The following is a 12,614-nucleotide window of genomic DNA, read 5'->3' on the forward strand; positions in this document are numbered from 1 at the left end:
CCTCTTCAACAATGGTATGTGTATTGTATTTAACCTCTAATCTGATCTTGTCTACGCGATTCACCAGAGGGAGTGGCTCCGTGTCTTAATCAATACAAGGACTTTGAATATGAAGAGCGAGCCCATCGGTGTTATAAATTCTTTGAGTTTTTGACAATTTCATGAAATCCTAACAGTATGAACATTGTTGTTGTTGACTTACTTTTGACTTAAACCCTTTGGCTCTTTGGGGAGCATAGGTCATTCATGAACTTCTTCCAGCTGGTTCGGTGTTGAGCGATCTTCTCTGCTTCCTTCCAAGATGTTCCTTTCTCCTTGAGTTCTGCCTCGACAGACCTTTTCCAGCTGTTTTTGGGTCTTTGTTGTTGTTGAGTGGTATTAACTGAGTTGTGACTTTGGAACTAAGAAGGAATGTGACTGTCTGTGTTGGCCAGCGGCTATTTTATTTTTATTTTTTTGTTTACTTTGTTGTTGTTTTTTAATTTTTTAATTTACATTCTTTGTGAATTGATTTCTTGGGAAAAAGGGGCAGATTAAATAAGATTCTTCTTCTTTCTGCTCCCTTTCATTCACAATTTAGGAATGTTTGTGTTTATATTGGATTGTTTGTGGTTTTATTTTATCAATGAATGAAATAAAGAATAAATTAAAAGAAAAAAAAATATATATACTAAATCTTGTTAGCCATTAATGTGTTAAACCTAGGGTCTACGATTTTACATATTGTACATTTTTATTAAAATCATTTAGAAGGTTGCTATGGCCCAATAGTGTTACCTATGAAATATGATCAGCAAATAACCAAAAAAAAATATTCTAGCTGCTGTAATCCTGCAAAGAAGCCAACCAATAGGTTGAAAAAACAAAAAAAAAACTGAAGCTCGTAGTGGAAAACATTGCGTGAGGTTGCAGGTGTAGTGGGGGGTTGGGCCCATAGATGGTTGGGCCATCAATTAAGCCTGAATTATGGTTCCGCGTTAAATTGACGCAGAGCCTAGGGTGTAGGGTACGCGGCAACGCGCACGTACGGTGTGCGTCGTCGCGTACCCTACGGCGTAGGCTCTGCGTTGGCGTAATGCAGAACCATAAATCAGCCTTTAGCTGAACTGTACGCAGTGCACTTTTGACCCCATCTGGACTGACAGTGTCCACCAATGGAATAAAAATAAGTACAAAGACGTATTATAAAACATGAGTAAAACGAACACTTTTGTCATTCTGTGAAAACTTTATAGCATCAGATTTATACGTCACATTTTTGTAAAGATAACGGACACAGAAACACACATTGACATCGTTATATTTATGCTACATATTTTCAAAAGAAGCTGCTTTTTCTCTGAAAAGCTTGAACCTGGACTCCTGAGGAGGAGCGGATCTATGTTTCTGGTGCAGTCAGCTGATCCAGCTTCATTTAGATACATGGTCCACTACTCGCAGAGCTTTCAGTCATTTTAGTGCAACATGTCGGTTTTTGCATCAGACGGCAGTGAAGAAAAACAATTATTAACAGTCGCTCGTGCTGGATCTTTGAAGCTGCATCTGTCGACAAACCACAAGGGATGCTGCTACATGCCAGTCAGAGTGGTCCGGTTTACATACCAGTGTTAGTTCACATTGAACTTCTGTGGAAAAGTCCAGTTAGCGATTCAGGCTCCTGTTTTCAGTACAGTTTATGTTCAACCTCTTGAGGGTCCACAGAGAAACGCTTGCTGCTGAGCCCCATCTGACCAGGATTGGTCAGAAGGTCACTAAACATTTCAGCCTTTCATAATTCTTCAGTTCAACATCGCCCCCTGCTGCACGGAGGTCAACTACTGATATCAACCAAAAATGGCGATGCTGGAGAACATTGTTTTATTTGCGCTAATTTGGAATCAGAGGAAACAAAAACAGCAGTTTTAACAGACCACTGAACAAAAGTCAATATGGAGAACTCTTGGACCATGCGCGGAATTCATGTCCAACACAATTTTTGATACTTTACGTTTTTCTTCTTTGTTTTCTCGCGCTTAGTTTAACGATTGATTCTTCTGTTGTGGATCTGCACAACGTCGTGTTTTAAATGTTGTTTTGGCGGCAAAATCCGAAACAACAGTTGCATTTAGCCAACAAGTGGTTAGTATAACCGGCCAAATGCTTCGCATAGCCTCATAGCACGTCGATGATCCATGAAGAAGGGATGACGGCTAATCGCCACTGGCTAAACCGACTGCCAGTCAAAGGCTGCGCCAAATACAGTATGAAAAAATAAACGTATTGCTTTATATAAATTCACCTGACTTGGTACAAAAACAATACCCCACCCCCTACCCCCTTCTGAAGCCCCTACTGGTCAGTAGAGGAACTGTATATTTAGTTCCTTGGTTGAAGCCATTAACAGTGGTGCTTTGATGTTTGCACAAGAATATATCAGACTGTAAAGACAAGGAAGTGCAACCTGACTGCAGCATAAAATGCTATTCCCAATAAAATCAAATCTAATATTTAAATGTCTATTAACGAATCCATGCTGCACTAAACTTCACTAATGAAGCGATATCTGTTCCAACAATGACACAAACTTAGCCGGCATGCTTAATGTGATTTTCACATTCTGAAGCACAATAGAACAAACAACAACTCATAAGTCATCCTGAAGTTCTGTTTGTCTGATGAAAAGCTATTTTATTTCAATAAAATTCAGCAGACTAGTGGGCGGAACCTGATCGCCCCATAGGAGCCGACCAATCAGGGCAGAGCAGGCATGTCTTTTTTTTAACTGAACGTGCATCAACATTTAGTGCTCAGCTCGCTGTTTCAGGATTAAAATCTGAAGCTCCATTGTTTTATAGCAATAATCCCAATGATTTATGAGGATTTTTGACTACTGGTCAGGCAAAACGTTGGAGTGTTAGAACCTGAAACATACGAGTCATTGATGTCGTTAAGTTTCAGACAAATAGTTCTGCTTTGGCCCGGTTTCCTGTTAGTTGATTATTAGATTTTGATCCAAAGTAAATACAAAAGTTAAATGTGAGAAGATGTACATTTTTAACATGGATTTAATGGATGTAAACTGAGCTGAAAGTGCTCTGCTATGAAGAGAGATGTGCAGCCCTGCATGTTCGATGTGACCGACACTTCTGCAGCAACAAAGCAGGAATGTTGAAGAATTTCCCTTTTTAACTACCATGTTTGAATACATGTCAACTCATGTCCTTCTGAATTTGTCAGGACAAATTTTCAAACTGAGCTATTTCTGTCTGAGCTATTTGAGACGATGCCGCCTGCAGCCACCTGGCGGCTCGAAGCCGAGAGGTCAGCCTTAGTATTGAGTAACTGGAGAAATAAAAGTGTCTGTCTTCATTTCAAGTCCTTCTCCGTGAAGCACTTAAATCCCTTAAATTTGTACAGTCAGAAACTCTGGGTTTTCTCTCACAAGCAAATTTATAAAGTCAGTCCTAAGAAAGGTTTTCTGAGTTTGTGAAGTGTCTCAATCACACCATTGCTACGCTCTCATGAAGATAAATAAACCGATCCATTTGATAGTTAATGGTGCTTCTTTACAGATATTCAGCACTGTGACGTCAGACAGAAACAGAAGTGAATGCTGCACATCAGGTCTGAAGTTTGTCATACCGAGTCCTCACAAAGACAAAGACATGAGTCGTGTCTCCCTCAGACTGACGTCCTCGGATTGCACATATGTGTGTATGTGTGTGTGTGAGAGTGGAGGCTGATCTTCATCTGGACTTCGTGGCTGTTTTCTGGGAAAAAAGAAGGAGGAGATAATGAATAAAGGGTGAAACAATAATAAGATAAACAGACGAGTCATTGTGTGATACATTTTTTTTCTCAGAGGTCGGAACTCTTAGTTGGGAATGAGGCAACGGCCGAGTTTCTTGTTGGAAAAGCAGGATTTTCTTGCTGATCAGGCTCCCAGCTATTAGCAACAAGTTTCCGAGTTCTCAGGAGGAAACTTCAAAAATTAGATTTGTGATTTTGGATACTGACTTACATGGAGTTTATCGGGGCCTTTGGGTCTCTCAATTGTGCAACTTAAATGTTTAATGCTGAAGGGGCGCTCCATGGGGCTCCTACCTATGTGCGCATATGTTACTGAAACTATATAGGACCAGTTACCCTCCTTTTTCATTTACAACAATCATATCCTTCATGGGCCCCACAGATTTGGACCCCTCTGTACCCAAGCAGCCCACTTTTAACCCAGACGGGGACCACAAGGACATGCTGGCTGGGTGTCAGCCTGATTGGTGGTTCGAAATGAGTGTGTGGTTGTCAACATGTGGCCTACAGTGGATGGTGACCGGTCCAGGCTGAACTCCTGTCTTACACTCAAAGACAGCTGGGCCTATAGATGACGATGATGGTGATGATGCATGGACATGCAAACACAAAGAGAAATGTGAAGGAAACACACCTCCAACTGCTGTCCTTGTGGTCTAGTGTCCCTGCTGAGGACAGACACAAGAGTGGGGTTCAGAAAACATGTAAAGTTTCAGATGTTTGTATGGCATCTGCAACATCACAGAAATAAACAGAAACGTTGGACTAAACGTACGCTCAAACGTAAGTGATGAAAGTGCCCCGAGCATCACCGTCTGTTGGTTTGAATGGGCAAGTTTTGCCGAAGTAAACAGTAGGTTAGATACCCTGCTGCTTTTCAGCTTTTAGTGCTTCAATACAAACGTCAACCAACCAAACCGCAGCTACACGGCGAGTGAAGGCCAATGACTGTGCGTGAGGGCGGGGCAGTTTCAAAGTAGCTTGTTGGTGTAACAAGCAAGCAAGAAATTGGATTGATCGTTCATGATATGATGAAGGAACTTCATAAGCGCCACCCATCGAGCGTTAATGCAGCATTGCTGTGTGAGCGAAAGATCACAATCAACTCAACAGAAGATCCAAGAAAACACCTCATACTTGTCCATCCATCCATCGTCCACCACTTATCCGTTCCTGGGTCGCGGGGGCAGCAGTCTCAACAGAGATGCCCAGACTTCCTTCACCCCAGACACTTCCTCCAGCTCTTCCGGGGGGAGTCCGAGGCGTTCCCAGGCCAACCAAGAGACATAGTCTCTCCAGCGTGTCCTGGGTCTTCCCCGGGGTCTCCTCCCGGAGGGACATGCCTGGAACACCTCCCTAGGGAGGCGTCCAGGAGGATCCGGTACAGATGCCCAAGCCACCTCAGCTGACTCCTCTCAATGTGGAGGAGTAGCGGTTCGACTCCGAGCTGCTCCCGGGTGACCGAACTCCTCACCCTATCTCTAAGGGAGCGTCCAGCCACCCTGCGGAGGAAACTCATCTTGGCCGCTTGTATCCGCGATCTTGTCCTTTCGGTCACTACCCAAAGTTCATGACAATAGGTGAGGGTGGGAGCGTAGATTGACCGGTAAATCGAGAGCTTTGCCTTTCGACTCAGCTCCCTCTTCACCACGATGGTCCAGTACATCGACCGCATTACTGCGGACGCTGCACCGATCCGTCTGTTAATCTCCCGCTCCATCGTTCCCTCACTCGTGAACAAGGTCCCGAGATACTTGAACTCCTCCACCTGAGGCAGGACTTCTCCACCCACCCGGAGAAGGCACGCCACCCTTTCCCGGTTGAGAACCATGGCCTCGGTTTTGGAGGTGCTGATTGTCATCCCTGCCGCGTTGCACTCGGCCTCAAACTGCCCCAGCACATGCTGAAGGTCCCGGTCCGATGAAGCCAACAGGACAACGTCACCCGCAAAAAGCAGAGACGAAATCCTGTGGTTAAACCGGATCCCCTCCGGCCCCTGGCTGCGCCTAGAAATCCTGTCCATAAAAATGATGAACCGGACCGGTGACAAAGGGCAGCCCTGCCGGAGTCCAACATGCACCGGGAACAAGTCTGATCTACTGCCGGCAATGCGAACCAGACTCCTGCTCCGATCATATAGAGACTGGACAGCCCTTAATAGAGGGCCCCGGACTCCATACTCACTGAGCTCACCTCACCTCATACTTGTGTTTGGATAAAATAAATGTGATGTATGATGTCAGGTCGAAGCCAAATATACCGCAAATCAAAACCCAAAATCAGAGAATCAAAATCTAGAATCCAGAATTTGTAACCAAGAAATCTAAATCAGTTAACGACAGCCATCTTTCTCAATCAAACGTTTCCTTTCTCTTCATCTGTTCTAAAATTGTCTTCGTTTTTGAACCGTCATTCCTAGTTGTACTTTTTTCTTTTTGCAGTTGCAATTTGTAGAAAAAGTTTCAAATCAGCACCCTGTCAATCTAAGTCTGGAGGCGGGACATCTAGTGACTCATTGGCTACTGGATTACTTGGTGCTTCACGTCAACATCAAACTAACAAAAACTTGCTGGTTATGGTCGCAGTCATGGAGACCCCACAAGAGGAAGTAAGTTGTTAATGTTTGTCCCGTCTTTAAAATGTATGATAAAGTTGTTCACGCCATTAATGACGTCAACATTCAACTGAGAAACTGAGTCATTCAGTAGCCAATGAGCTACTAGATCTCGGCGATGTCCCGCCTCCCCGATGACATGGTGCTGATTACATGTTTCAGAAAAGCAAAGAAAAGGCACAACTGTTTGAGAACAGGGACAGTTAAAGAAAAGTATAACCCAGAAAGATGACGGCACTCTGTAACAGATTTTGATCCCAGATTCTGGATTTTGCTTCTCAGATTTCGATTCTCAATATATTTGGCGTTGAACTGACGCCGTAGTGATGTGGTTGCGATCAGACCTACAGCAGCGGAGTGATTCAATTTGTCGAAGCGGAACTTCAGGTTGGATCTGGGCGAGTTTTTGTTTCTCAGCTCTGAAATCGGAGCAAAGAAGTAGTCGGTTAAAACAGATGTCGACACAAGAGAGACGTGTGGACTGTATGGGCAGTTTCATAACCTGTGGGGCTGCGGCAGATGATCAACGGACAAGAAGTCTGGGTATCTACCGGCATGGCCTGCAACACATGATTGGTTACAAACTAAATGTTACTTCCTGATTCGCATCAACAGGGAAGTTAGAACCTTGGCGTTTGGTTTAGACGCTGTAGCAGCGATGCCATCTTCAGGTCAACATGTTTCAATCATAGAGCTGTAATTCTGTTCTGTAAACCCTGAAACGATCTTGTGTCTCCATTTTTCTTACCAGGTGAGCGTCATCTGCAGGGATGCTGAAGCTGCAAGTGCTTGACGTCGATCTGGAGATTTTACTGCTCTCTTTCTTCATGTGACTCCTAAACACGAATAAGAAAATACTTATTTTCTTACTTACTTACTTATTACTTACTTACTTGTTGTCGTAGTAAACACATAAAGCTCTTTCTGCAGGTTATAAATATACAGTATACAGAAAAAAATTGAAAAAAGAGAAAATAAGTATAACTTAAAAAGAACAGAGATCTTTAAAAAAAAAAAATTCAGGACAAAATGAATGAAACGTTGTGTTTCTGTAAAAGGTATCAGTTTATGGAACAATCTGGATACAAAATCCAAAGAATGCAAATCAAACATTACATTTAAAATAATAGTAAAAGCCAGTTTGATGAAGAAATATCATGATCAATGTTAAGTTAGGTGAGTTTTATTTTTTTTCTCTCTCTCTTTTTAGCACCATTGTCATTTTGTTTTTCTTTGAATCAAAAAAGTATACAACTATCTGTGTTTGACGACAGCTATTTTGTGTTATTTTATAACTTTGTTGTAGTTTTTTTTATTACGTTTATTGTTTTTGTTTTTTATTATTACCGGTACATTAATTGAAATTAGATTTCTTAGGAAAAAGGGACAGATAAAATTAGCGTAGTCTTCTTTCTGTTCCCTTTTATTCAAGGAAGAGATTTGTTATTTTATTGAACTGTTTGGTTTTTATTTTAATGAATGAAATAAAGAATTAAAATAAATAAATAAATATTGAGTACTAAATAAATGTTTCTTAATCTGACCAGGGAAAAACTCCTGAAATTTAAAATGTTTTTTTTGGGGACATGGTTACAGTCCACCATGGAGAACTGGGTCCTGTATTCTATGGTAGACTGGATCAGTGCTCTATGATGGACTGTGTCAGGGACTGAAATAGTTGGATATGGTTTAACTTAACATCCCGAATTTTGTTGAGTTGACATTTTAAACTAGTTTGAAGTTGTCCAAAAAAATGAACAGAAATGGTCCCAAGATTGATCTCTGAGGAACACTGTCAGTTACACTAAGGTAGCCACATGTAATATCGTTTACCTGAACACACTGAGATCTGCCTGGTAAATCATTTTCAAACCATTCAACATCACCTCAAGGTGGTTTGACAATAATAAGTCTTCCCACACCTGTCCCGTTGCCCCGCCTCTGGAGAGCTGGGATTGGACGGCAGCTCTGACCTCACCTCCAGCATCGGGTGGCAGCCGTCAAAGCTGCGCTGTTCGCTGAGGAGACTGACACAAGCAGACAGCAGTGGACTTGTCATGAGTCATATGAGCAGCGGGAGCACAGATGCTCTATCTCCATGTTTATTTTTTGCAAATAACGCTCAGTCTGAGGACAAGATCTGTATGGATAAGACACACAGTCCTGAGCATATCAGGTCATCACCCGAGGCCGGAGTGAGACTGGACAGTTACCTCCTGGAGCCGTGCTTCTCTGTCTGGCTGTCAATGCTCAGCAAACGAGGGAAAAGTCCTGAGCGTCTCTTCACTGGAGATTTGACGTTACACTGATGTGAGGAAGACGAAAACAGCAGCTGTGAGAAGCAACCAAACCAGACCAGCAAACCTTCACATGTTGTTTCTGCTCACCTCAATGCTCAGGTGCGCCAGACCCCCCCCACTCAGGCTGGTGGGCAGGCCCGCCCCACTCCGTGACATGGTTTCCATGGAGACGCTACGCCCTCTCATTGCTCTCTGAGACGGAATAGGGAATTCGGATGAAGTCAGTGACAGGATGGTGTGATTTGGGATTCATTGTTTACTTCTTGCATGAGGTAACTGTAAAGGTCCCATGTTCTGCAGTATTGATCCCTGGCCATATTGATTAGTAATTAGCACCACAACAGTTGTTTTACTTTTAGGCCTTTTCCACCTATGCAGGTCCGAGCTCATCTGGAGCTGGTGACAAACTTTGAAACCATTTATTTGACATCTGGCCCCAAAGAAAGCATGATTTCTTGATCCTGGATTCAAGAACCATTCCCGTCAGCGGTGAAAGACAGGACTACGTTACCAACCAAAACACTGTGACCATCGTTGTTGAAATCACATCTGTGTGGAGCTGCTAAAGAAGAAATGAATGAATAGAAGTTAAAGAATAATGCACTCCAAAATCCAGCATCAGTTGGTCTTTGTGATTGTTCCCCCGATGAACAAGATTTACAACATCTGTTTTCAGCTACCTTTACTTCTACATCAGTAAACATTATTGATGTTTTAATATCCCCCGCTGGAGTATCTGGACCCAACTCAAGCATCTGTGATGTAACCATGTTCACAAATGCCGGTCAACAGTGGAAAATGACATTTAGAGTTTATATCTTTATCTGCAGCATTGCATAAAGCTGCATTCACAATAACTGATATAAACTTGCAGTCTTATCATTAAATCATTGTGGATGCTTTAATATCATCTGCTGGCATTTTTGGCAAGTTTGAGAGTTCAAAAGAGTAATGTTATTGCTTAAAATGTCTGATTACAGTTGTTCTTGGAAACATAACTAATCTAACAAAAAATAGGAAAAAAGAAAACTTCAACAAGTTCAACATAACTACAGTTAAACGTGAAGAACTTCCCAACTCGTTAAATGACATTAAAGGGGACTTTGATCACGACTCAAAAACCCCCTGGGACTGCAGATCGTGCAGCTCAACTTTTCTGTTTTTTGTGTACCCCAGTGAGCACCCTGCTTGTCCTTCCACTGCTCCCCGCTCACTCTGCTGCTCTAGCTTACCTTCCCTAACTAATCATACAGATTACTGATGTTGCCACAGTGATAGAGACAGTTGGGTGATGTTTGTTTTTTTTAACCAAATCTGGTCTATGGGAGGCCGGGGGTACAGATATAGACAATGTTTGACTTTAAAAACATATTCAGCGCTTAATCAATCAAGCACTTCTTAAGAGGGCAGCTGGACAGCCTGAAAACTGGGTGACAGTTAAAGTAAACTTAAAATCTTTGAGAGTCCAGAATATGCCCTCTCTAAGAAAGATATCTGGAGAAAAAAAAAGAAAGATACTCACCTTGATGGACTCCAGCAGTCCTCCATGGGCATGCCCGTTCTCCGCTCGCCCCTCGTCCTCCAGACCCGAGGTGAGTCCCAGCATGCTCTGCGAACGTCTCTGCAGCTCATCATGGAGGCCATCCAGCAGGGCAGCCCGGGTTCGCTCCTGAACAGGAACAAAGAAGTTCATAGAAGGTCTCCGTTTCTCTGAGGGAACAAATGGAAAGAAAAAGATGAGAGTTCCTCCAAACTAACCAGGCGGAAACGCTTCGCTCACCTCCAGTCGGGCAAAACGGTCACTCTTGTAGCATGCCAGCTCTGCGTTGATGAGTTTTGTGAGGAGAAACTCTCTGAACTCTGGATCCTGAAAACCACAAACACCCCTGTAAGTTCACAGTTTTAATTTAATTAGAAAATTAAATCAGGTTTTATGACAAAGAGTTTTCTCCTCCCGTATTAAGTCCTTATGTAATGGTGATGGATGTCCAGAAGCCCTTTAATTGTGGCAGGTTAAATTGATTACTCTTCTAGATGTACTGATTTTGACAAAAGAAAAAAAACTCATAGATGCCTGCAAGGAATTTTCACAAGGTAAACCCCTTCGACGTGGAGCCAGTCATGTCTGAAGGACTCCTGGGATGTCATTTTCATCTCATGGAGGAGCACTGGATTCAAAACTCGGAGAACCTGCTACATCATGACCGAGGCAGAGCTGTGCTTCAGCTGTCTGCTCCAGCAGAGCCACCTTTGCCCTCGTGCCATTCAAGGCCAAACACAAAGGTTCCAGGTTGGGTTGCAACTAACCATGTGTCAGTCATATGTACATGCAACTCTAAGTTTTCCAGTTAACGGATAAGTAATACTAATATATCTTGTCTTTTGTAACAATATATCTGTCACGGTTTGTTACAGTTTTATTTTGAAGCCCAGCGGTGCGTCCGAAATGCCATACTAAACAGTATATACTCGAAAAGTATACTTAAGTTCGGCACACTTTGAGTAAATATCAGTAGTATGCATTAATTCGGACGTACTACCAGTAGTGGACAGTAACAGAGTAAATTTATTTGAGTACTGTACTTAAGTACATATCCAGAGGATTTGTACTTTACTTGAGTATTAGATTTCTTTGGTACTTATTACTCTTACTTGAATACATTTACAAGACAAATATTTTTACTTTTACTCGAGTAAATTTCTAGGAAGGCTGAAAAGTACTCGTTACTTTCAGGTCTGCTCTTTTTTCTTCTTCCCTAAAATCCTATTGGACACAAGTGGTTTTTGTCAAAGAAGGAGACCTATCACAGTGCACGCTCTCCACTGGGATGTAGGTAAAGCGGAAATACGTCAAGCCTCCTCAAAACGATACCGCCAAAGTAGCCTGCGTTTGTCAACACAGAGCCGCAACAAGTCAAGACAGAGCTGCAACAATGGCTACGTCTGCGTCAGGAGAAGAAAGACAATCCGCTGAGTCGTCTGAGTCTGATAATGAGCCGGACTCGGAGCAGGGACTTCAACAAAATCCTTGGCCGTATCTTAACTCAATGTTTGAGTTCGACCGAGTAAAAAACGAGGGCACAGACAAACCACAGACATTTATTTTCAAATGTTTATTGTGTCTGCCGAAGCAGAACTACCTCTCTGCTTTCAACAACTCAACATCGAATTCTCAGAAACAAGAGTTAAAAGATCCTTAAATTAATTTAGGAAAAATATAGTAATTTACTGATATGGAAAATAAGAAATTTACTCTTACTCTTACTCTTACTTTTACTTAAAGTAAATTTAAAAGCATTTACTTTTGGATACTTAAGTACCTTTAAAAGCAAGTACTTTTCTACTCTTACTCAAGTAATATTTTGACTGAGCTACTTTTACTTGTAACGGAGTAAATTTTGACCAGTAGTATTTGTACTGGGGTACTGGGGTCGAGTACTCTGTCCACCTCTGCGTACTACTCAGAGCCACATGGCACTTCCTGCCGTTGGGAGGGGGAGTTGTTACCATGGTAACAACTCCTGTCACAGCAGCAGTAGCACTAGCACCGCTCCGCTCTTTCCTGTTTATCCTGGCCTAAACAAGATGACATTATATAATATTATTGTATACGAATATTATAATATTAATATTATATAATAATATTATTATACTTAATATTATACTTATGACATATACGTATCTGCGCAGCACTTGGCAAACCAAACGCCGCTGCATTGCATTGTGGGAGGTTTCTGCTTAGCTAGTGTCCATCAATCCACACATACATTTCTCCGGAATGAGTATGGATAGAGCATACTATTGAGTACGTACTAATGTTTCGGACGCACTAAAAAATCTCACATACTGTTTTTGCTACTCATTAGGGTGGAAGTATGCAATTTCAGACGCAGCTCATGTCTTTGTGTTTG

The 12,614-nt window shown here is 42.2% G+C and overlaps 1 protein-coding gene across 5 annotated transcripts in view; it reads right to left on the minus strand.

Moving 5' to 3' along the window:
- Positions 1–1,242: 1,242 nt before the first annotated feature.
- LOC133459969 (rap1 GTPase-activating protein 2-like) overlaps positions 1,243–12,614 on the minus strand; it is a 42,261-nt gene continuing 30,889 nt past the window's right edge. For 3 of the 5 annotated variants that reach the window (XM_061740412.1, XM_061740410.1, XM_061740408.1), the window contains 10 exons: positions 10,484–10,570; positions 10,226–10,372; positions 8,791–8,895; positions 8,617–8,708; positions 8,326–8,430; positions 7,152–7,239; positions 6,906–6,963; positions 6,752–6,822; positions 4,424–4,457; positions 1,243–3,749 (listed from right to left, as the gene is read on the minus strand). In XM_061740412.1, the coding sequence (XP_061596396.1) occupies positions 4,446–4,457; positions 6,752–6,822; positions 6,906–6,963; positions 7,152–7,239; positions 8,326–8,430; positions 8,617–8,708; positions 8,791–8,895; positions 10,226–10,372; positions 10,484–10,570 (765 nt within the window). In that variant the 3' untranslated portion in view covers positions 1,243–3,749; positions 4,424–4,445. The remainder of the gene's footprint in view (positions 3,750–4,423; positions 4,458–6,751; positions 6,823–6,905; positions 6,964–7,151; positions 7,240–8,325; positions 8,431–8,616; positions 8,709–8,790; positions 8,896–10,225; positions 10,373–10,483; positions 10,571–12,614) is intronic. The other 2 variants (XM_061740411.1, XM_061740413.1) reach the window with 2 other exon arrangements.

This window comes from Cololabis saira, chromosome 14 (genome assembly GCF_033807715.1).
Source record: "Cololabis saira isolate AMF1-May2022 chromosome 14, fColSai1.1, whole genome shotgun sequence".
Lineage (NCBI taxonomy): Eukaryota > Metazoa > Chordata > Actinopteri > Beloniformes > Belonidae > Cololabis > Cololabis saira.